The sequence below is a fragment of the Notechis scutatus genome, chromosome 4 (genome assembly GCF_049901735.1).
Source record: "Notechis scutatus isolate UNSWTSFEM ecotype Mainland chromosome 4, rNotScu1.2, whole genome shotgun sequence".
NCBI classification, from domain to species: domain Eukaryota; kingdom Metazoa; phylum Chordata; class Lepidosauria; order Squamata; family Elapidae; genus Notechis; species Notechis scutatus.
Genome location: NC_142012.1, coordinates 107,478,472 through 107,504,915, shown reverse-complemented (window position 1 = coordinate 107,504,915; position 26,444 = coordinate 107,478,472). Strand labels below are relative to the sequence as shown.

At 35.6% G+C, this 26,444-nt stretch overlaps 1 protein-coding gene across 1 annotated transcript in view; it reads right to left on the bottom strand.

Moving 5' to 3' along the window:
- Positions 1-26,050, bottom strand: part of C4H10orf90 (chromosome 4 C10orf90 homolog) — a 112,468-nt gene extending 86,418 nt beyond the window's left edge. Inside the window, exon 1 of the mRNA XM_026667190.2 lies at positions 25,852-26,050. Coding sequence (XP_026522975.2) covers positions 25,852-25,996 — 145 coding nt within the window. The 5' untranslated portion in view covers positions 25,997-26,050. The remainder of the gene's footprint in view (positions 1-25,851) is intronic.
- Between the last annotated feature and the right edge of the window lie 394 nt (positions 26,051-26,444).

Below are 26,444 nucleotides of genomic sequence, written 5' to 3'. Positions count from 1 at the left end.
CACAGAACTCAAGGATGTGTGTGTGGGGGGGGTAAATTTTGGGGAGATGGTAATTCAGAAAGGACCAATCCAAACTATAACACCATTAACATATAGAACACAACTGAGTCTAAATTAGATTGTATAGGGAAATTTATTTTCAATTTCACAGAAATTAATTCATAAATCCCTTTCATTGAGTTTCATGCCAATCTATTTTTTAAGAATGTCAAATTGTATTTTTAAAATATTTTTTCATAATGTCCACCATAATATACTTTTACTGAGATTATCACATAATTTGAAGTTGGGTGACCTTATATAAATACACTTTCAAGTGTGAACCCAGTTAATTCTACAATGTTGAATGCAGACCAACTCTTCAATCATCTCTAAATTATTGCAGATCTTTGTTAAGCATATTTTTGAAAATGTATTCTATTTATCATCAGAATAAACAGATGTGTTGGAGTCACTCATGAAGGGAAGGGAAGAAAAGGAAAGGAAATACAAGAACAAATAACATTCAAAACATGGTTTAGGGCAGGGATCCCAACCTTTTCGACGCATGCCCGGTTCAAGCGCCAGCTGGCGCCGCGCCGGTTCGGCGTCAGCTGGGCGCCGCCATCTTTTTTGACGAAAATCACTTCCGTGACGTCATCGAGTGATTTTCGTCAAAAGCGTGGCGCCAGCGCTCTGGTGAGCTTTTTCGGGCAGAAATGGCTTTCTACCCGGAAAAGCTCACCCAGCGCTGCGCCGCCATCTTTTTGACGAAAAATTGCTTTTTTACCAAAAAGATGGCGGCGCCCAGCAACCAGCGCCCGGTAAGGCTTGTTCCGCGGTTCGGCACCGGTCCATGGACCGGCGGTTGGGGACCCCTGGTTTAGGGGATTAGCTGTTTTCTGATCAGATGCAAGAGCAATAAACAGATGCAAAATAAAAGGTATTTCTGAATGTTCGGGACAATATTGACATATCCTAAATATAGCATTGTCACAGTTTTTTGAGAGTTCCTTGTGAAATATTTCATAGAAAAACAAGTTAAAAGCCTAAATCTCTTGTCAGATTTATTAAACTTTAAAAATTGACTATACCTAATTCTTAGTCATTAGATCACTCTTTACTGCAAACACACATTAACTCATTTGTATTGAGATGGAATAGAAAACATTTCCATTAACAAGGTTTGTGTCAATCCTGCTTGGAACCTTGACAATTTGTTTGAACTAGAAACCAAAACACATTGGTGAAAGAAGGGGAAGGGTTACTGTCCCTTTTTATAGATTTATGCAAATTAGAATATTCATGTGATTGAATAGAGCATGCAGTCATTTCACGGGATATAGTACATTACTACTATTATTAGTGCATGACATTGTTATATTAGACAGGAGACCACAATGCTTATTGCAGAGTAGTAGTTTGGCTGCCAATTTACTAGTTCTGTTGTAGGACATGCTTGTGCACTTTTCAAGGGGCACCTCTGGAGGGCAAGCTGGCTTCGTACCAGATAGAAAGATGAACGTCTTTTCCTGAAGCATTATCCGAAGCCTCCTCCCTTCCCCTGGAGCTGCCTCATAAATGGGCAATGCAACCGGGATGGTTGAGAGCTGGCAGGAATCTGACTGCCTGCATGGAGCACCAAATCATCTCCCCAGCGAAGTGGTACCTATTTATCTACTCACATGGAACATGCTTTCGAACTGTTAGGTGGACAGAAATTGAGGTGAGTGATCTCACCCCAACATGCAGTGCTGGATCTTGAACCGTTGGAGCAGAGACCATCTCCAGCTTCATCAAGCCATTGAGCCACAGTGCCTCTATAGTACTTTATGAGCCTAGATTGAGATTTTGTATTTGGCATATTTTTTATATTATTTTATATGGATATTACTGCTTTTCTGCTTGTTAACTACCCAGGCCACTAGATGTAACTATGGGATAAGGAATGTTGTTTATATCTAGGGAATTCCTTTCTTTCTCTTCCCAGTATATGTTCCCAGTTTATCGGCATTCCTTAACCATCTAAATGTCCTTATGGTTGAGCTGACAGTTTCGGTTTCTCTGGCAAAATGTTTTTGTAATGATACTGTTGTTGCCCAATATGACACCCTACAACAAGTACTTTATTTTCCCTAGTAAGATGTATTTGGCTTATGAGCTTTTAACTTTGCACTCAAATTGACCTTCATGATACAGAATGCAGATAACCAAACAATAAAAGTACTATTTGGCTTCTAATTTTTAGTGGAATGTCCACAAATTTATGGATTTGTTACTAACTTCTATATTTTAATTAAAATGACAGTCTTTCTATCTTGGAGTAAGACTAATTATATCAACTATCTACCTTTTTCAGTGAAATATCAACTGAATTTCAACGTTTAGAATTAAAAGCTTTATGCAAGGATGTGGGGCTATCTATCAGTAAATTAACATTCATAATACAGTAAATGGATAAATATAAATATAAATATTTTGACTCATATTCGTAGCGCTTTGAACTGATTGGATTTGATTTTTTCTTTTTAAGTGTTTTGCTAAAATTTTTGACTACAATAGTTTGAAATACAAACTAAACTAGAGACTTTGTTTTTTTCTTTATTTAGCATATGGCAGGTGTTAGCCAGGCATCACCAAAGTGGCTGCTTGCCTCTGTGAAAGGGTTTTTTTCAGGTGGTGTTAACTTTACCCATGGGATGCCTGAATGCCGGTAGGCATTTGGGGGAGGCTCCTTTCTTGTCCCAACATGGTTTTTCCACTCATGGGAATCGAACCGCCGAGCTGCCAGCCTCAGCGGTGCGCAGGCCCAGTGTCTTACCATGGCCCCCAAACTAGAGAGAGAGAAAAAGAAGGAATAAAAATTAGGAGAAAAGAAAAAAAGCTACAGAATTGATAAATGGATAAACTATGAAGTTCAGCATCCTAAACTAAGGGAAAGGAAATGGGGGAAGTAGAACAGAAGAAAAATTCCTTAAGATCTTTCGGGTGTCCTACTATGTGCAGACTCTCTTAGTCTTTCATAGATCTCTGACAGGGGCAGATGGCATATCATGTTGTGTAAAATGGGACCCAATAGAATGGTCCCACATAGAGAGCAAAATGTAGAATCTTCTTCCTTCTTCCTCATTTTATAGACATTCTCCCCTCGGCCTTTTTAAAAAGGTTTTGATACCACCCATTTTCATATCTTGGCCCATCCATCTCAGAAGGTCTTTATTCTATATAAATTTATTTGTATTATTTTAATTGTTTTATGAAGTACATTTTGATACATCCCAAGATGCAAAGATGCCACTGAAGGGCAGAATGGATTAAGTTAAAGAATGCATCCAAAATCCAAGACCCGTGACTACCATCGAATTAAAAGTTGGCAAATTTGTGGTTGCTTAAGTGCTGCCATGCTGCCATGTCACTACAAGATTGGCTTCACCTTAGTCCTCTAGAGGCGAGAGAGACTTGTTTCACCATCAGCTGCTGGAGACAGCTGGAAGAAAGTTGGAAGTTGCTTTTTTGCCCTTGGTCATTCTGGTTCTCTGTTTAGATAAGGAAACATCTCTGAAATGATGACCATTGAGTCCTGATTTGTTTCTGAGTACTAACATGCAGAAACTGGTAATAGTGAACAGGTTTCAAATATCATTCTTGATTATGAGACTATATGTAGTGTTCTACGTGAAACTGCGATCTTGCATATTCACTGTCAAAAGAAAAGTGAGAATAGGAAATATAATTGTAAAATTAGAAACATGGATTTTGGGTAGTTGTATTAGAGGAGGAGATTCATTTGCTAGACATTTAATATTCAGAGGTTTCTATTGAAGGATATTCTTGACCAACAATTATTAAGATACAGGGCACGTAAAATAATTCAAATGGATTTAATTTAGGATTTAAAGATTTTGGGACAAAATTTAACTTTAAAAGTTATTCTAAAATGGAACAGGAAGGAAGGCAATGGAAGCAAGTTCAACAATCATTATATTGTTTACTACAAAATCAGAACAGACCCACTTTTGACTTACACCACAACTGAGCCTGCAATTTTAGTTGTCAGTTATTGTGGCCATAAGTCAAGTTGCCAAATGACTGGACTTGATTTTATGACTATTTTTATCATGGTCATTAATTGAGTCACTGAAGTCATTGATTGAATTCCTTGGTCATTATGTGAATCACATAGTCTTAAGTCCAAATCCAGCTTATCCACAAAATGTCACCACCACCCCCAAAATCACAAAAATATAGCAAAACATGATTGCATGACTTTAGGGCCTTGCAAATTGGTTGTTAATGTAAGTTGGTTACAGAGGTGCAGAGGTGTTGTGGCAGTCATAACTTTGAGGATGGCTCATAAGTGACTTTTTTCAAGTCTATTGTAACTTCAAATGGTCATGATGTGATCATTCGAGGACTACTTGTAGTAGTTAAGGCAGTAGTCTGAAAACATGGAGATAAGGCATCAGTTGGGTGACTTTGGCCAGTCAATCTCTCTTACCCTCAAGAAGAAGGTAATGTTGATCCACTTCTGAAAATGTTGCTTTAAAAATCTGCAGATTAGTCCAGACTCCAGAGAGTCGCCAGGAGTCAAGTCTGATTTGAAGGAGCGCGCACACACAATTATTCCACACACCCAAAAAGTGAATTTAAAAGTTCAAATGTTTTATTGCTTACTTTTTCCAAATATTTATTCAGTACTCCACAATTTAAAGTCTAAAAAATGCTGGCTTAAAATGGGGAGCAAACCTGTTCGTAACCATTTTCAAAATGGTGACCAACCACAATACTCCATTAAGAGTATTGTAATCATTCAAATAATAGAGTCTTCTGGTGCATTAGCGATTAACACATTAATTATGCTATAATTGTGGACTATAAACTACTTCATTTATTGACTGTACTTAATTGTTGGGGTACCACTCAAGATTCTTCAAGTTTTATGGACAGAAAATAACAAAACTAGCCCTTGAGAAATAATAGTGGGTTTACAATGGGCAGTTAATGTCTCTCTGCAATGATTTTACGATAACATTTGATAACTGCAAGTAAAGACAACTAGTCTGGTGTAATGGTTAAAAATGCCAGGCTTGAAACCAGGAGATTCAAAAGCTCTACAACTGCATTAGATATGAAGACCACTGGATGACTCTAACCAGTCATTTTTTCTTAGCCTTAGGAAGACACGGTCAAACCACTTCTGAATACATTGCCAAGAAAAATAAATGCATGGACTTGTCCAGGAATAAGGAATGATTCAAAGGTAAACACATACAATAAAATTGAAGATGATGATATGTTTTTAATTTAATAATCCAGCATCCTTATAGTATAATCTTTGAGCACTGATAAATCTAGTTGAATGAATGATTTGTCATGAATTATAGATTTATTGTAGCTTTCTATACAAGCTAACATTTTCAAAATGATTTGATAAAAACTACAAGTATCCAATTATGAATATTTTGATGATGTTGAGTCTTTAGTCATTTTTTAAATTTGTTTTTATTTTTTTGCTAATGTAAATGAAACCTAACTTTACATAAATTTACAACTAAAAGGCAATTTTAAATATACAAAAAAAATAATAATAATACTAGTATCTCATTCATGTTTGCTAACACTTCGAAGTTCTAATCTTGGAAAATATTCCAATGCTTTAGGACATAATTTAGGTTGGAAGCCATAACTATTTTTATTGCAGATGTTTCTTAGAATTACCTGGAATCATTATTTTTAGTTGTCTATATCTCATTGTGTCAAATAGTAAGCAAGTACTATGATACTAACGGAATGGTTAAGAATTTTCTCTGTTTTACATTTTTAAAAAGCTATAAATTTATATTTTTTACATATTCATTATTTCTTATTGCTAAATATATACTTCTACCCTGACATTTAGACGAAATCTCACAACTTATATTTTTAATGAAATGGAAATGGCAAAATATTATTATTTCACATTTTCCAGGAAAGCTAAAGTCATAATTAATTTATTCAGTTTTATATTGCCAGAAGCCCTATAGCTGCTTAATCGCTAGTCTAGAAAACTGGATTAGATAAAAGAAGGCAAAGGAATAAAGAGCAAAAAGCAAAATTCTTCTGTTTCATTTGAAAAACAAAAGTGAGTAAGAGGAGTTCTTGGATTACACAATATCCGTAGAAAGTATGGGGCCATCACTGAAAAGTCCCTGATCCTGATCTTTGATAATTGAAGAGCGCATCTGAAGATGATCTTAGATACCACACAGATTATTAAGGATGTAGGTGATTCTTTTCAAATTTAGTTCCAAATTTCTCAGAAATTTAATGAATAATATTAAGAATGAGTATAAGATGATTTATTTATTTTTCTGCCATAATGCCTGCCCTGTGGAACAACCTTTCTTTTAAAATTCAGATAATCTGGCCATGCTGGTTTTTCTGAAAGTTTAAAAACCTGGCTTTCCCCAAATGCTTTAAGGTCATGTTAATGGAGTCTTGTTTGTATTTTTGCCTTCGTTGATTGAGGACATTTTTAGTATATTTGATTGTTTTTCTCCTGTTTTTATGTGGACATTACTGTTTTTCTACTTGTTTGCTACTCAGAATTATTTGATGAATGACCTTACACAGTTGCATCATAAATAAAAACTTCCTATAGTTCTATACCATGTAGTCCCAGGAGTTCTAGGTAGCTAACAATAAATAATTTTTAAAACCTAAATTCCATATAAATTATCAAATCAGGTAAACAAAATCATCATCTTTCCTTTCCTCTTGTAACACCTTATATTTAACTTGTAGTTTTTTCCCCCTGTCATGCAAACTTAGAATATTTTTGACACTGTTTAAATGGTACATCACTTGACAAAACAGGAATTATTTGAGGTAAGACATTTTATTTTGTCACAGAAATTCTTCCCAGCAATGACAACTGAAGTTTCTTCCATCTTTACATGCCTTTTTTACTTCATTCCATATCTTAACATAGCGATTTTGAAACAACATATAATTCATATTTATCATAGTAATACTCTATTTATTTATAAATTTTATTTATTTATAAAATTTATGGGCCACCCATCTTGCAACTTTCTTTTCAATCTTAAAACCCATTTTATTCAGCAGTTCTGTTTCAGCCTGTATTTTTATGTTTTGTTAACATCTTTTTCTTCTGCTAATGTACCAAACTCCAAAACCAACATGAAGTCATCTGCAAAAGCACCTAACCGATGAATTTCTTTTTTAAAAATATTTATTCCTACAATCCTGTTCTCTTATAGGTATATTCAGTGTTAAGTTGTGGGAAAGATGACTCGAGACCAGTTAATCTTTAGTTGCTTTTAATTTTCTCTCTGGAACTGAATGACAATGGAGCCGTGGCAGCCTCTTTTATAGCGGCTGCTCGCGGCTCTCGGCCAATGACGGCTATTCAAGTTTCCCACCGTCTGGCCGGACCAATCAAAATGAAACATTCAAATATTCAAATATTCAACATTCAGTATTTCAAGAACCAAAACAAGCAATAGAGTAGGCAATGAGCATTCCTGACTTGTTCCTTTTTGTACTTCACAGGACTTTGTTAGATTTCTATTAACAATTATTTGTGCTTTCTGTGAAGTATAAATCAATTTCATTTTATAAAATTATCTTCAAAATTCATCCAAAACTTTGAACAAAAAAGTCCAGTTCAAATTGTCAAACATCTTCTCTGCATTTGAGAATATCAATGCCACTTACTTTTCATTACGTTGCTTCAAATATTCCAAAATGTCCAACATATTTCTAATGTTGTTCTTAACTGCCTTTTAGGTAAAAGCCCACAAATATCATTATGAATAAATTCTTGCAAAATTATTTTTAGCCTATCTATTAGAATTGTTGTAAACGACTTGCAGTCTTTACTCTATAATGATATTGATCTATAGTCTTGTTAAAGTTACATCTTATCCCTCTTTAGGTATTAGTGCTATACTGGCCTTTTTCCAACTCTCTGGCATCTTTCCTATAAAATAAAGTTCATTATATTTTATAAAGGTTATAAAAATTCATCATGGCATTTATAATAGAAACTGATAATCTGCCTGGTACAGGCACTTTTCCTGCTTTAATTTTTTTATAGCTTCTCTTATTGATATAGGTCTATTTATAATCTGTTTCTGTTCCTTTGTAATCTTTGGTAAGTTTTATTTCTTTAGGTATTCATCTACTTTCTCTGGAGAGAGTAACTTCCTTTATACAAGTTGGAATAATGTCGATAAAATGCTTTTTGCATAGCCACACTATTAACAGACTACCTGCCTCTTGTAATTTCAATATAATTTCCTTTCCTTTCCCTTTTCATAATATTATATGCCAACCACTTCTCTGGTTTGTTTGCAAATTCAAAGTTTTTTTTTTTGCTTCACATGGTTAATTTTTATTTCCATTTCTTTTAATCTTAACATAGATAACCACCATTGTAGAAGCTTAATTTGTTGAGAAATACTTATCTTCTCTGGAAATTTCTTTATTTCTTTCCCTTTATCTTATCCACTGTAGCTTGTGTTTTCTCTTGACTCTTCTTTTTTAAGTTCACTATTCTTTTGCATGAAATAACCTCTAATAGAAGCTTTACTTGTGTTTCAAACTATTCTTAAAGCAATAACTTTATTTACATTATTTTCAAAAAAATTCTTTTGATTTCTTTCTACAGTCATCCACTACTGCTTCTTTCTACAGCAAATATTTCATTTAGTCTCCATCTAAAAGAACAGGATTTCCTTTTATAAGCGAAACCCAAAAAGCCTTTGGTAATAAAGTCTACTTTAGAAATCATACTAGTTAAATTCTTTGAAATCAAATCTATTCTTGAAAAGAATATATGTCTTTAAGAAAAGTATGTATAACCCTAATCCTAACCCTAACACTAAACTGTCTATCAAATCAAAGAAAACTTTTCATATTGTAAGATTTTTTCTCAGAAAATATTATGGAAAGATTACTGTTTAAGTGTTAAAATACATAAACTGTAGCAAGTTCAATATTTAAAAATATTTTAATATTTTTCCAGAAGATCACTCATTCCAATCCCCAAACAAATACAAATGTTCATATGAAAAAGCCATTATTCTCTCAATAAGTTCTTTATATATCAGTACTTTATCTTCATTCGAGGCATAAATTCCCAATATCAGAGTTTTAGGCTCATGCAAATTAACTTCCAATCCAACAAATCTATCAGTGCTCTCCACTCAATGCCACAGGCAGTCCAGAAAGATACTTTATTTAATAGTATCAAAAGCCACAAAGAGATCAAGGAGAACTAGGATTGATGCACTCCCCCATTCTTCACAGATCATCAACAAGCACAACAAACGCAATTTTCTGGCTTGAACCCTGATTCCCAACAGTTCAAATAATCTACTTCCTCTAGAGCTCTCTGATTCAGTTTCTCCACAGCCTTTCCTAAAAACAGATGGTGAGAGACAGTTCCAAAATTGTATAAGATTGTTGGATTCAGTGAAAGCTTCACTCAGCCAAATTCCATGGCAATCAGAGGGTGATTTGACAAGACCTGACAAAGGGTGACATTCAATGCCCACTGCTTTTGGATGACGTTCCATCTGTTCCCAACTGAGAACAAATCCACTGCATCACTTTTCAATTGAGTTGGCCCCTCCAAAAATTGGAACAGGTCCATGGTTGTCATGAGGGTCTTAAATACCTTCTGCTCAAGTGAAAACAGGATGAAATCCCCCAGTATATCATTCAGGGAAGGTCCACCACCAATCCAATAATCAGGTCCAAATGTATAAATAATATATCTTGCTACTTAGAGGGTAGCACTTCTGAATGCCAGCAGAGAATAACATCCCCTCTCCCCTATCCAGGAAGCACAGCTGGAAGAAAACTCAAAATCTAATTGGGCAAATTTCCAAGAGGGGAATGCTACCCACTCCTCTCGTTTTTGCCACAGTAATACATGTCAGGTCTGCTCCCTCCTACAACATTAAATCATGGATGAGGAAGAGGCATTTGGCAAAGAGCTGTTTTGGCATGCTTTAGCTCAGGGGTTTTCTTTGGAAAGATCTGAGCACTAGATTTTATTAGAATGTATTGGAGAGTATTCAGGGTGGATGGATGACCCTTGTTTGGGGGCCCTGAGCTGTTGCTGGAGGTTGAGAAAATGGTTGACACACCCTGTTGAGAGAAAACAATACTGATGGGTCTCAATGCTGGAAAGCAGCTATAGAAGAAAATGGTGCAATTTAAAATACAGTATGTTTTGACTTAAATTTATGGGTCAATCTTCATCATCTGTGATACCATCTGGTTCATAGTAAACATAGTTCCAGAAAGCAATTTTGCTACTTTGTAAATAATGTTTGGATTTAATGCTTTTTTTAAAAAAAAAAGACATAAAATGAATTAGATTTGCCTGGGATGTTACTTAAAAGAGATGTTATTACTAGATGTTGGGAAGCTTTACAGAAGGAACAAACTAATAAAATGTGCATCACTGACTCAACAGATCTTGAGAGACAAGAGTATAGCCCTTCTGAATGTGTGATATTTACAAGTCTTATCTTGCATAATTGCAGAAAATACAACATTTAGCTTGGCTAGTAAATCTACATGTTGGTACATTGGAGGGAAGTCTTTGAAAAGATAAGAAACCAGAGCAGAAATTTGATAACTTTCCAACCACATAGAATAAGGCTATTTTGCTAAAATTGTTTTATTTATCAGTACCTAAAACACAATTTTATACTGTATTTGATCTTTAGATGCCACAGAAGACAGTGAGAATCATTGTCCCATTAGTTTTGTTTCCAGAGAGCTTATTAACAAGGTTAAGGGCTCAAACAAGAACACTATAACAGATTTAATCAGTGTACAAGCCTATTTTACTAAAACTGGGCTTCTATGGAAATCAGACCAGATTCAGTACATAGAATAATATTTGGGTCTAAACAGGAAGTCCCTCACAGAAAACCCTCTCAAAATGATAGAAATCTTTATAGGTACATACTTGCATGCCATATGAAAGCTGTACAATTGTTTTTCCCTGAAAAGCCCAAGAGACCAAGGGTATAGTTTGGCTTTCCATTCAATAGAAAAAGCTTAAAATGATAGATGATGACTTCTGGCCATTTTCTATAGCCTGATCTGTGAGCTTATGTCCTAAAATTGTATGCACAAGTATTTATATTGCCTCAGTTGTTCCTCATTTAGACATTAATGTGTCCAATAATGTGCCACTTGTAATTAATATTTCTTTTGAGAAGACCTAACTTTGATGTTGTAGAATTTGTGATAAGTCTTTCTTCCACGCAAGCTGCCAAAGATTTCTTGATCCCACGGGGAAAAAAAAGGAAAGAATAGTAGTACCACTGATGTCAAGAGAGTAATAAATTGTCTATTGCCCCTAACAGGAACAATAAATCAATGATTTAAAATTAGAACTTTAAAGTGTTTGAATTACATAATGTACATAGACATTTAAAATTGACACTGAAGGTTTAGAATATTTTCTAGATCACACGGAACTGAAAAAGACAGGTTAGGCTACTTTAGAGAATGTACCTTAGTTCTGGAAGCAATTACTTGAGCTGTTCATCTTATTTGACAAAGAGGAAAGAGCAGACAGAAGAGAATATTTGAGGCTCAGGAGTGAACTGTGTGGTCACTGGTACTTTTTGAGCTTGGGTGTTTTCTTGCAGATGTTTCATTACCAAACTAGCTTGGTAATGAAATGTCTGCAAGAAATCAACCATGCTCAGAGAGCTTCAAGGGCCCCAAAGAAGAAAGAAAATAATGCTATGCTGAACATACACTAAGATATACATTTAGTTACATGTAAAAAGTGCATTGTGATTGGTTTTCAATGCAGATTGAATGTCAGAAGTACGAATCAGTGTTAATGAAAAATAGTTGTGGGGCAATGCTTCTCCTTTTGTATATGACTGTGAACCATGGATGATAAGTAAATATTCCTTCCTATTACATTATGAATGATTGTAATGAATACTTAACAAAAGCTTAAAGCAAATGAAGGATATGGAAAAATCATAGTAATTACTAATAAATTACATTTATTACAGTTGATTACTTCATAAGCCTCAGAATTTAGCCTTGGCATTCAAAAGACTTATTACTGCTAAATAACTAAATAAATATGCATAAGATTAGCCACCATTGCATTTTACCTCATGCTGCAGGTTTTATAAAGTATATATCTAGTTTTGTACATTGTATTCTTGATGGATTCTAGATCGGCAGCATCCTCCAACCTCATCAAGGATTTGAATAAAATGGATAATGTAAGTTAATATAAGGATAATATAAGACAGACTATTTGCTTCCCATTGGATTGCATGCTGCCTTAGCTGTGGTAAAATATATTCTTAGTTCCATAACTGTTTTGCAACAACAACAACAAAAAATCTCCAACACTGATTTTTATAAATACGGAGTTGCTTTAAAAAACTGGACATCAAGCTTTGGGTTCTACAGTGACAATATTTATTGCAAATTTGATTGCAAATTAAATTCCTACTAATTAATGCCAGCTTAAGGGGATTAACCTAAAGTTCAGGCTTTACTTGAATTTTAATTAAACATAAGGGCAAGTTCAAATTATGTGACTGTCCTACTGGAGTAAGAGCAGGAAAGTCTTAGCACTTAACTGGCTATTTTTCAAGCTTTATCACATTCAACTATTATCAATTCTGGTGAATGCATAATTTCATACCAGAGTAACATATCCTTTGGCAAAAGTTGGAATAAATAGACATAATAGGAAGACTGAACTTCAGCTATAATAGCATTTTTGTATGGTTGAAGTTCCATCAACACCTTATTTGTTAATATGAGCAGATTTAACAAGTAGAGAAATGGCATAGCATTCATACACTTCTACTTGGAGAATATCTTCACCCAGGGCTTTATTAAAGATCAAAGAGACAGAAAATTTTGACACTATAGGCCAAAATTTGTACTGATGTAAAGAGATCATTGCATGGTTAGGGGCTCACTGATTTTAAAAGTTTTACCAAAGGTGTATAGGTAGTGCTCGTCTTTATGCTGTTAAGTGAGACAGTTGTTAAGTGACTTTTGCCCCATTTTATGACCTTTCTTGCCATAGTTGTTAAGTGAATCACTGCAGTTGTTAAATTAGTAACATGGTTGTTAAGTGAATCTGGCTTCCCCACTGACTTTGCTTATCAGTAGGTTGCAAAAGGGGATCACAAGACCTTGGGACATGGCAGCTGTCATAAATATGAACCAATTTCCAAGCATCTGAATTTTGATCACATGACCATAGGGATTCTGCAACAATGATTAGTGAGAAAAACGGTTATAAGTCACTTTTTTCAGTGCCATTGTAACTTTGAACAGTCACTAAACGAACTGTTGTAAGTTGAGAACTACCTATGGTTGAAATAAAAAGTCTGGATCTCCAGTGAAATCTTGCTTCAATGAGATGTGTATAATTACTCTCCACATGTTCTCAGTTCTCAGAACAGGTCTCAGAATAGGTCTCCTTGTCCAATACTTCACAATAACTGGTGAGCATATTGTTATAGGCATTTATGCAGAAAAAAATAGTTGTTCCTTGATGGAGGTTTGCCTACGTGCAAATTTCCTCCATTTGTATGTTTTCTGAAGTGTTTTAAACCCATATGTGGTTCAGAGGTGGTATTCAGCAGGTTCTGACCGGTTCTGGAGAACCGATAGCGGATATTTTGAGTAGTTCGGAGAACCGGCAAATATCGGAAATTTTGAGTAGTTTGGAGGACCAGCAAATACCACCTCTGACTAGAGATTTTACAGTATCCTTCCCCTGCCACACCCACCAAGCCATGCCCACAGAACCGATAGTAAAAAAATTAGAATCCTACCACTGATGTAGTTCCATAGATCCTTGATGCTTTCTGAGCTTCGATGGTACAACCCTAAGATACACATATTCTCCTTTTGGAATCACACAATGCAGTTCTCCCATAGTAAGCCATCACTTTTTTAATTTTAACAAGCTTTATAAATGAGTCATTGGTATTTTTGGAGATCACTGGATATTTGTGCAGTAAAGTAGAACCTCTGGTCATGACCATAATTTGTTCCATAACTTTGGTTGCAACCTGATTTGGTCATGACCAGAACCTAATTTTGGAAATTTGGCGCTTACAAAAATAATGGCACGGAAGGGGAAATTGGCCGTGAAAAAAAAAATTGTGAATTTTTTGGTTGGAACCTGATTTGATCATGGTCAGAAGTGTCATGATCAGAGGTGTAAATTAAAGCAATCATATAAAACAATAAACTGTGTTCAGACCCCAATAAAAATTGACATCTATGCATCAACCATCCTGTGCCTGTTCTATCAGCACCCCGGTCCCAGTGCCTAAGGTAAAAACTGTATTCCTGAAGGGTCGGGGCCTTTTGTATTTCTGGGGGGATGCTGTTCCATCTGGCATCCATAACACTGCCAAAGCTCCACCAGGTGACACTGTTTTCACCAACAGGATATGAAGTAGGTTCAGTCTGCCTAATCTAGTAGGATGGGCAGAAATCATGTGGATAGGCAGTCCCTCAAGCAACCTGCCCCAGGTCATGTAGGAATTTAAAGGTGACAACAAGCACTTTCAATTGCACCCAGAAGCCTACTGGCAGCCAGTTCAGCCTGTGTAGCAGTGGTGTTACATAGATATACCATGGTGCACCCATGGTGCCACTGTTACAATTTCCAAATGCTCTTCGAGGGCAGTCCATGTAGAGGGCATTGCAGTAATCCAATTGGGAGACAGCTCAGGGATGAGTGATGCAAGCAGAGACTCTTGATCTAGGAAAAGGTACAACTGGTACATAAGATATATTCATACATATACGGCCTCCTACTCTTTGAGCTGGAATGTAGAATCCAGGAAAACCTCCAGACCATGCACCAGCTCTTATTGAGGGATGTCATCCCAGCCAGAGTTAAAGATGCCAGATCACAGTGCATGGGTCTTGAATCCAGGCTGTCTGCTTCCCAGCTCACAAGCTCAGTATCTTTAACTGCTGCGCCATCACACCCTCTTTGATAAGTGTGTGTGTGTGTGTGTGTGTGTGTGTGTGTGTGTGTATACATACACACACATACAATTTATCCAAGTCTTGAGAAGATTGCTATTTCCTATTTCAGCTCTAAAATGCTTGCAAAGTACATTATATTGGGATTTCTATGATAGAAATCTAAATGTATATACAGGATATTCATACGAGTTAACAAGTATGGACTTAAATATAGCGATATACAAACCGCCTTATATAGCTCATTCTGACTGGCAGCACTTCCAGAGTCTGCAAATATCACATATCAAGTCTGTTAACTCACTCACCTGCTTTTTGCAGTAACAATTCTCCCTGCCAAGACATTGTAAAGACAATATTTGTGTCATATAATTAACAAGACATCCTCTGTTCCAAGTGAAATGTTTCAAATTACTCCACAAACATAGCTGGAAACTAAGTTAAATGAGACACAGAGCAGTGCTTTTCACATTATTTCAAGAACATTTTAGCAGCAAGGCAAAGCATAAAACTGTTTCACCAATAAGGCGTAGCAAGAGACATGTGAAGTAATCTGTCTTTGTATCTGTTTTCTTTAGACCTTCAGGAGGATCAAAGACACAAGTGTACGTGCCAGTTTATCTTTTTCCAAGATACTGATGTAAAAAAGAATACTAGCTCCTGCTGTTCCTCAGGAGTATAATCATGTACTCTGGTTTGTACAAGTAAATTCTTAACTCACTAAAAGTCTATTCTAGCATTACAGGGGAAATATTGCTTTCAAGCTCAGTTCTTTTTGCTATGGCTTCCAAATATAGGAATATAGGGGATCGACGAAATAAACACAGTGGGAAAAGAAACAGAGTCAAAAATGAAAAAGAAAACAGAACACAATTCAAAAAGGCAAAAGTGGAATTATATTGGTAAAGGATTAAACCCAACCATGGTTAAGTGTAGACATAGGACACAGGAAAACATTTGGAAACTCCCAACATATATGTGTATGTCTTCAAAAATTATGCTGAGTTCAAAACCTTCCAGAAGTCAGAAAATAGAAGCCTGTATATGTATTTGTGAGGGGGAAAAAATCTAACTCAAGATAAGCTTGCATAATACCCTTCCTTCCAGTGACAGCTGTGTTTTGATGGATCAATATAAATTGGATGTTGGGAATTATATTCCAACACATTTGAAATGGCATTAGGTTGGGCAAAGCCATTCTGTAAAAGATCTTGAAGCAATAAAATGAAGACATCTTGATTATTCTGGGGTTTTATATCTGAATGTCTAATTTCTCATATATTTATATATCTATAACTCTCCATATATACACTATGCATTTATAAACTCAAGTAAACACCTTTACATGCGGTTTGCATTAAAAGATTGATTGCTGTTCTGAGAGAGAAGAATTCTATGATAATGAAACTGTGAAATGTCCAAAATATGAGGAATTTTGAAGTCAATTAAAGATCTTGTGGGTGTGAAATTGTAGGCAATTACTTTTGATCAATGTGTCAGACACTGGTGCTGAATTTATTCTAATTTGCTAAAGAAAATATTCTGAAGTATTTTAAAACACCAAGGGCCCTGATTAAAGCAAAATGTGTCTACAATATGCAAGGGTACAAAAAGGAAACCTAGTCCAATGAGACTTATACAATGTCAAACGCCAGAGCAGTGGAAAATTAAAAAAATTCTTTGAAATTCTTGCATCTGATAAGTTCAAAGTCTTCAAGCAGCCAATAGAAATAACACACAAAGACATAAAAACAAGAGAACAAAAATGAAAAATCAGAGATGTATCTGAAATTAATTACAAGGAATATTTAAACTACTGAGGAAAAAAATCCACAAAATATTTATATATAGTGCTGATGAATTTAACCATTTTCAGGGTGATACAAATTGTTCATATATATATATATTGTTCTTTTTTAATAAAATCTCAAAAAAAATATATCTTAGAATAAGTAGTGTGAGAAAGAAAAGCACTACTTAACAGACAGATATAAGAAGAGATAACCAGTAAACTTGTATCATCATAACTGCACAAGCAGCATTTACAACTTTAGATGCACAATATGTTGTAATGTTTCAAGAATACATATTTCATTTTTTATTACTCCTATCTCTTCTCATTGATTCTGCCCATCTTACTATTTCCTCAGCAAAAAACTGACTGCCAGAAGACTAAATAATGCTCTAAATAGAATCGACTAGAAAATAAAATAAATAATTTGCCTGTCAATATTGTCTCATCACAAAGTTCTTATTTTTGCATGGTCTCTACTAATAACAGGAAGCAGCAGGTTAAGCTAGGTAGAATCACGTATGATACCTGTAAAATTAGCACAGGGCCTCCCCAAGGCTGTGTGCTTTCTCCACTTCTCTTCTCCCTATATACCAATGATTGCATCTCAAACGATCAATCTGTTAAAGTACTGAAGTTTGCAGATGATACAACAGTGATTGGTCTCATTTGAGACAATGACGAATACACATACAGACAGGAGGTTGTACAACTTGCATCGTGGTGTAACCGGAACAATCTGGAACTGAACACACTCAAAACTATAGAAATGGTGGTAGAGTTTAGAAGAAATCCTCCCATACTACCACCTCTTACAATACTAGACAACACAGTATCAACAGTTGAGACCTTCAAATTTCTAGGTTCTATCATATCACAAGACCTAACATCAGAAACGTCATCAAAAAAGCACAACAAAGAATGTTCTTTCTGTGCCAACTCAGAAAGCTCAAGGAGCCCAAGGAACTACTGATCCAGTTCTACAGAGGAATTATTGAGTCTGTCATCTGTAACCTCTATAACTGTCTGATTTGGTTCTGCAACCCAACAAGACAGACACAGACTTCAGAGAGTAATTAGAACTGCGGAAAAAATAATTGCTACCAGCCTGCCTTCAATCAAGGACCTGTTTACTACATGAGTCAAAAAGAGGGCTGTTAAAATATTTACAGACCCCTCTGTTGTGATTAGCTGGCAGCAGGTGCAGACAGCTGAGGTCTCTGAGAGTGAGGACTCAGATGAGGGGCCTGCGTGTGATGCAGGGATGGGGCCAGGACTATCGGAGAATGGGGTGCTGCCTTTTGGAGCTTGTGGAGTCTGGCAGCAGTGGTGCAGAGGATCCTGAGGAGCCTGTGCTCAGTGTACGTGCGCACAGGGCTGCTTGAAGGAAAGAGCAGCTGCTGCAGCATGGGCGACTTGGGAGTAAGGCTGCAAGGTGATGGTCCCTCCCATAAGGGATAAAAGCCAGCCTTCAGGGGTTGGGTTCTTTGCAGGAAGCAAAGAAGTTCTTTCAACTCCAAGTTCTTGTTCTTATTTTCAGAGACTTATAGTTTTGGATATTTCCCTTCAATTAATCTTGTGTTCTTGGCAGCCTTTCACAACCTTGAAAGGGCTTGGTCTTATCTGGGACAATTAGTTTTAATGACTCTTTGCTGTGAATGAACAGAATTCCAGAGATGCATTAAAAAGGTTTGCTTTTATATATACTTTGTGTTTATTTGATTTGCACGAGGCTTAGGTCAGAACACCCTCACATACTGGACATAAACTGTTTCAACTCCTACCCTGAAAACAATGCCATAGAGCACTGCACACCAGAACAACTAGACACAAAGACAGTTTTTCCCCGAACGTCATCACTCTGCTAAACAAATAATTCCCTCAACACTGTCCAACTATTTACAAAGTCTGCACTACTATTACTATTAATCTTCTCATCACTCCTTATCACCCATCCCCTCCCTCTTGTGACTGTATGACTGTAACTTTGTCGCTTGTATTCTTACGATTTATATTGACTTGTTTCCTAGTATGATTTGATTGCTTATTGTACCCTATGACTATTATTAAGTGTTGTACCTTATGATTCTTGACTCTTGATGAATGTATCTTTTTTTTATGTACACTGAGAGCATTTGCACCAAGACAAATTACTTGTGTATCCAATCACACTTGGCCAATAAAGAATTCTATTCTATTCTAATAACCCAACATAATGAGCAAGCAATTCAAATCAGGAACGTGGTTCTTACTCCTAAATCAAGCAGCGCCAATTCCAACCTCTCAAAAGTTAAGACTTTCTCCTGGCCTGAAAAAGCATATCTTATTTTTCTGTGAAGGATTTTGATATACTGTATTTTCACTTTGTACTTAATTCAGAGGCAGCACAAATAGATCTTCCATACAATAAAGCCTTAAGGCCTCTGGTTCACACTTCCACTTGAAATAGCAACAATTTACCAAATTCTTGGTAATAGTAGTATCAAAATAGTATTAGCTATTAGTTACATCATAGACCAGGAGAAGGCAATGTACAACATCCAAACATGGAACTCCTGTCATCTATCATATAAGTTACATTTGTTAAGGTAAGTGGAAATTCAACAAGTTCCAGAGGGCCACACTTGCCCATTAAACTACTTTGGGCAAAATATACCAAAAAAGGGGGCGGGAACCCACCCAAGTATTAACAAATTGTGAGGTATATGCAATGGTTAAGTGGTTCCATAAACCATTCACATATTATTTATGTAGAGCTTGCTCCAAAAAGGGCAATGGGGCCCTTCCATCCCTTTAACACCTTGGAGGCAGTTATGGGCTTTAATTAAAAATGGCCATTAAGATAAAATCATATTAAACCACACAATAATATGAAACATTAAATCTTATGGTGAGCAATGTTACTCAAGCTAAAAATGCCCCAAAGACTGTCCTTTTTGGCCAAATAGACCCTCACAAAATCTGTTGCCTCATAAATATGTGTCATCTGCAGGCCCAGTGAGAGGCTTATGGAGTCTTCCTCTCACAGCAGCCAGGATACTACATTTCCCAGAAATCTCCTCTAGGGCCCTTTCCTGTCCTAATTCTAGGGGCGAGGGCCCAACCAGCCAGCGAACCAGGGAATGCTCATAACAGAGCAAGCTATATTTAATTTTTCAGTTATTTTTCTGTCATAATTGTGAAGCATCAGGATATTTTTCTCAATACAATAAATGTCATCATTACTTTAAAGGGGGCCTTGGAAAACTAACAATTTAAATTCCAAAAAGAACATAAATTCAACCCTGTCATGTGAAAGTTAAAATCTTGTTCAAAAAGTATATAAAGAAAACATATCATTCATATATGTTTATACACAAACTTTTCAAAAGTAAGACTATTCTTGAAACGTATAACTAACTGTGCTTCATGGTATTTGCTTTTATGAAAATGGAAAATTTCTTACCTTACCTACCAGAAAGAAAACAATTTTTTGCAAGGACCTACAGGCAATTCAGTAAAATGTCATGATCAGCCATACGTAAAAGTATTAAAATACCAAATAAAATCAGCATAAAGAATTGACCTCTGACCATTGTCATAAAAATAGCATTAAAGAAAATAAGTAATGAAAAACTTCCGGTTTGTCGGCCGCGGCGGCAGGGATTTGCGAAGCTGCGCGATCCCTGCCGCGCTAGCCGTTTTTGGGGCTCCGACCCAGCCGGGTACGGAGCTAGGCTGCCCTGCAGGGGCAGCTGAAGGTAGGGGGATCCGGAGAAGGGTTTGGGGGTGCTGCAGACCCCTCCTGGCCGGCAGAACCCCCTTTTTCCCAGGACGGTGCAGCGCGGTCCGTAATGGCTGCCACAAAGAAGCTGGCAGCCGGGTAAGAATGCGCAGGAGGAAGTGGAGAAAGTGATTGAGAGGAGAAAGTTTTTCTTGGCTCCTAGGACTCTAAGACATATTTAATAAAATTCCTGAAAAGTATGACTTTCTGAATAATACCTGCCAGAAGAGGAAAAAAAGCGGCTGCTGGAAGGTGCTGAAAGGATAGCTTTCCTCTTTTCCTACGGAATAAATAACTGGATATTAAGAAACCTATTTTTTTAGGTGGAAATTGGTTTTAAGCGATGAGTGGGAAGAGAGAGGATTAAAAAGAAAATATTTGTATGCTAAGATTTGTTGGAGCAGATGCCTTAAGGATTTGAAGACTAGAATATATTGTAACAAGACTTTAAACAGATTTGGACTTTCTTTCTCTTTGATTGATATCACCCCAGAAGGAGAAAGTGAGAACTCTGCCTTGGTTTGGACTGATTGATAACTTTGGGACTGTTTTATCTTTTTATTTTCTTTTGAATATTCTGGTTGTTGTAAGAAGAAAGAAGGAGAAAAGAAAAGAAAAGATTTATAATGGCTCTTTCTGTTGAGGAACTAAGAAATGGTGTGGAAGAAGCTTTCCTTTTCTTAGAAATGGCGCTTACTAATTATCAACAAAAATTACAACAGATGAAGACAGCAGAGGAACAAGAAAGAAAGGAAGGAGCCATCTTTAATGAATCTCAGAATTTGATCCAGAAAAAGGAAGAGAGAAAGAAAAGAAAAGAAGAGAAAAGAAGAAAACTAAAGGATTTAAGGACTTAAGATCTAAAAAAACATTTAAGAAAGGGAAAAATAAAGTGCAAAACCAATATGATGATTGTAAACAAAGGGGAAAAGAAATACGACAGAGAAGGGAAGCCGGTAAGGCAGAGGCTAGAAGAAGGGGGTAGAAAGGTTTGTTGGGAAAAGAAAGAAAGGGAAAAGGTGGAGAAAAGCTACAACGTTTTGAAATTAAATGGAAAAAAGGAATTTTTATGGATAATGGATAAAGTATAATTTAAAAAAAAAAAAAAAAGATTTTGCAAGGTACATAAGATGAGATGGTAGTATTGCAATGGTTTAAGAGTTGATAAGAGATTAAAATGTTAAAATGTTTAAAAATGATTGGTTTTAAAACTTAATAATAGGAGAGGTTTAGAATATTGTTTTAATTAAAGAGTTTAATAAAATTATGGTATTGATGTTATTATAAAATTTTTATTATAGTATTTCTTTTTAATATTTGGATTTATTCTCTAATTATGCACTTAATTGTGTTGGATGTATTAGTTAGATAGAATGTACCAAGCAAAATCTGATTGGGTATTAGATATTATTTTAAAGATTAATTTGATTAACTTAGGGGGAGATAGAAAGGCATCATACTCTGATTAATGATTTCAGGAGAAACTGATTTTTCTTTTTTTCATAAGGGATGAGACAAAGGGATGATAAAAAATGGACAAAAGATACAAATATAATGATTTAAACTAAGATGATTAATTAAGGTAGAATTAAGAAGTGTGAAATATGTGGAGAAGTTAATATAGAAGGCTTAGAATGGTAAATAAAATAAGTAATGATATGTAAGATGAGCATGAATATAATTGAAGTCCATGAAGAGAGAGACACCTGGGTCCAAGTTACTTTCCAAAAAGATATTTTTTTTATGTTTTGTGTGTTGTGTGTATATGTCTTTTTTGGGGGGAGAATTGGTAAAAACTTGTAGAAATATAGAATGAGAATAATGGTAACTAAGTCAGAAAAAACAGATGAAATAATAATAATGATATTGAATAAGAGTAAAGAGAAGTAAAGAGAAATTGAATAAGAGGTTTTGGTGTATTATATGGAAATGGTTTAAAACAGAATCATAATTTATCTGACTTGTTAAATTTACAAGGGAAAAAGGTTTAAACATGTAATGAATAATGATAATTTGTGTGTTTTAAAAATTAATAAAACTTGTTTTTTTAAAAAAAAAAAAGAAAATAAGTAATAATTCTATTTCAATAATACAATTACAGTTAAATGAATCTATACCACCGCAACACAGCCATGGTGACAATTGAGTACAATGACATCCTTCTGAATCTTCTTTAACTCAAATGTTTTCGAAAGAGAGAGAGCTTTCATGCAAGATCAGGAAAAGAAATGAGTTCTTAAGCAAGCTACTGCAACCTTGGAAAATTAAGGTCATATAAAATTCTCAAGAAACCCAATAAACCAGGAGTGAGGGAACTAGGGTCCTCCAAAATTTTGTGAACTAAGGAGATTGATGCCACCTTATTAATTTGTAATCTTACTTCAATAAGGTCATTTAAATAATTTTAATAAAGTTAGCATAATTTTATAGGCTGGGTAATTAATTACAAGTGGATGGACCTAACACTACACATTTACTCAAAAGTTGGGTCAACAGGCTTGAAGGTCTCAAGAAAATGATGACCTAGGTGGTTAGATTGCCTATAACACTGAATAGGCTCTCTTCTGATCTTTCAATAATATTGATGTTTTAAATTGTGGGATGTTATATGGATTGCTTTATTGTATGACACGCAGAGTAATGTTTTTCTGTATAAATATGATTAAATGTTTTTTTTAGTTCAGCTACTTGCTATCTGTGGAAGAGTACAGAGCTGGCCTTCAAAAAGAATTCACAACCTTTATGTGAGTATCAGCTAAGCTGTGATAGGCAGGAGAAGGTAAAGAAATTATTCAAGCTTGTCCAGAGAAAAGGGCAATCTAAGTCAGGCTTTCAAGATCCTATGATTTAAAAGGTACTATTATAGTTGTTCTAGTGAGGTCCATTCCCTGACTAGGTCTATTTTGAAGGGCTGACATCTCTAATAAAATGGGGTTAGGGCTATGTTATACAATAATCATTTTCCATCTGATCTGTGAGAAGTAACTTTCTCACATTTTCAATAACCATCCGTTTTACTAATGATGTATAAAATAATTTAAATTGTAAGTATGTCACGCTCAAAACATGTTGAACTGAAAACAGTTGTTTCTGGGAGTGTTTCAAGATTTAAATAACCATCCAAAGTAATCAAAACAATCCAATGAAGCCCAAATTAATTATTTTTAAAAGTGTTGCCAGCTTTAAAATTTGAAACCCTTTGCACATCCTTCTTAGCCTAGTTGTAATTGCTAATAATAGAACTTGTTTCTTATGTGCCAAATGTTATCTGGTTTCTGTTTTACTGTATACTTCCCCCCTCTTATCCTGAAGGAAGTAAACTAGGCACTTGACCAAAAATAACTAAATCCACTCAAATATTTCAGTTGTAGGATTCTATTAAGTGCCACCTTTCCACATTATCCATGATGTATCACAAATTAATTCAAAATTTGTTCAATACATATAAACATAGACACAAATAACATGCAATACATACATATAGTAGTTTTGTTTACGATTGCTTCATGTTCCCATTCCTTCATCCCCTCAGAACCTAGTCAGGATTAAGAGAATTCCCATTCTCCAGGTACAGCCATCCATATAAAAACAAATTGTGTTTTTTTATATGAATAAGATTATCACAGATCATAAAGACTGAGAGAAAATAAGTAAATTTTAAGCATGCTACATGCTAACGGTTTTATCACAAAAGATAATTAGGCCTGTTTCCATTTATCTTCTTATTTGGGAGGTTATTTGCTGTATATATTCGAGTATAAGCCTAGTTTTTCAGCCCATTTTTTGTGCTGAAAAAATCCCCCTCGGCTTATACTCGAGTCAGATTCCCCTCTGAAAAAAAAAATGGTGTGGAGTCGCGGCCTCCGGCGGCAGCGACTCCCAACAGCCCCAGCCGGGAAGGGAAAGGCAAAAAGCGCTTTGCCTTTCCCTTCCCGAGGCGGCGGGACTGGGGCCGCGCCAGCGGTAGTGACTCCTGACTCAGGGGGCCTCCGAGGGAGGGGAAGAGAGTGACTCCTGCCTCCCGCTGTCATCATCATCTTCTTCTTTTGGGTTAGTGAATCAATTAAACCTTTCATGATAGTGAGATCGTTTCCCAAATTAATTATTTTTATTTTTGAAATTTACCAGTAGCTGCTGCATTTCCCACCCTCGGCTTATACTCGAGTCAATAAGTTTTCCCAGTTTTTTTTTGTAAAATTAGGTGCCTCGGCTTATATTCGGGTCGACTTATACTCGAGTATATACGGTATTTCAGTCTTTTCCTTTTAATGGAGTGAAATCTATTTTGCAAGTTGGCATGTGAGTTATACTAAATTATTTATATTTTGAGATCACTGTCTTTGCTGTACCAAGGCATATGGAAAATGTTAACCATTTATCTAATATTGATCAAAACTTTCAGGATTTTTTTCCATCCTGACTAATGGAGAGGGATGCTTAACATTGCTCTTTCCTACTGTTTTGTGTCTCACAGCCCCAGCATCTGTCTTTTTTGCCACTGGAAAAACAAAATTCATGAATAACATTGTTTTCCAAAAAAGCATAGCAGATCCTGTGTCCTGCAGACAATTCTTCTGGAAAGCAATAATTAGACTGCATAATTCATTACAAATACTGAAAAATCTTGAATATCATTGAATATCTACTTCTGGCATTTAATATAAATACATGTTAAGCTGCAAATAGCATGAATACGCATGTGACAATACATACACACATCAACATACATCTATCAGAAAATAAACAAATATCTTTAAAAGAATATATCTGAATTAATATGGTTTCTATATCTACAAGATTTTGCTGTATTTTGGTATTTTTAATAGTACACCACTTTACACCATTTTAGTTCCAAAGAAGATGAGACTAAACTGGATTATTTTTTTTTAAAAAAAACCAGAAAACAATAAAACTAATAAGATCCAAAATCTCACCCCCAAAATGTATCAAGATTTGTGAGCTTTTGATACCAGGAGGAAAAATTAATTTAAAAGTATGTTTTAATTCAAGTTATGATTTTTTAAAAAGGTCATTACAATGAAAAGAACAATTAGGACTGCATGTACACGTCTGCATACTTGCTTATAGTAAGCCTTACTGAATTTAATAAAGCTTAGTTCTGAGTAGAAATTTACCCTGTTAGATACTCTAAGCACAAAAAGTAGCTATACTGTCCACTTTCTTTTCAAATGTTTGCCAATTATACAAACAGTGTAAAACACCCACCCATGCATTTTAACTACTGATGGGCAAACTCTTGAAAAATGTCCATAAAACTTACCAGGACAACATGGCTTCATCCATGAGGAATGGTTAATTTGAGATATAAAAGTTTTTCTTTCTGGCTTCCATGTTACAGTAGGGGTCTCCATCTGGTTGTATGCCATGCAACTAAAGAACATTGCTTTTTTTTCCTGGGAAGGCATCTTTCTTGTCTTTTTCTTTTCAATTACAAAATATTCCCTTGCTTTGCCCTTACCAGGCTGGCAGTCACTTGTTGCAATAGTAACAGGGAAAGTCAGGAACTGCCTTCTTTTCAGCTGGCCGGCACAAATAATTTTTTCCCTACCTCCTTTCATTAGCATTGCATTCAGGCAGCACAAATGAATCTATTCATTTTTTTTTTTGTCCTCAGAAACTCACAGGATGAATGAGGGTTATCTGGGAAGATAAGGCCTGGGCCTGAGAATTTCATTTAGCCTGATTGCTTACAATCTGTGCCTCTAAATGCAGGGGCCCTCATCAATTTTGGCTGCTTCCTCTCTCCTATTCCATCCCTTCTTCTTCTCCAGCAGGAGATTGTACATTCAACCATCAAAAATACCTATCAGGGTGAAAACTGTAAGACTCTTTCATGCCTGCACCTGAAATATT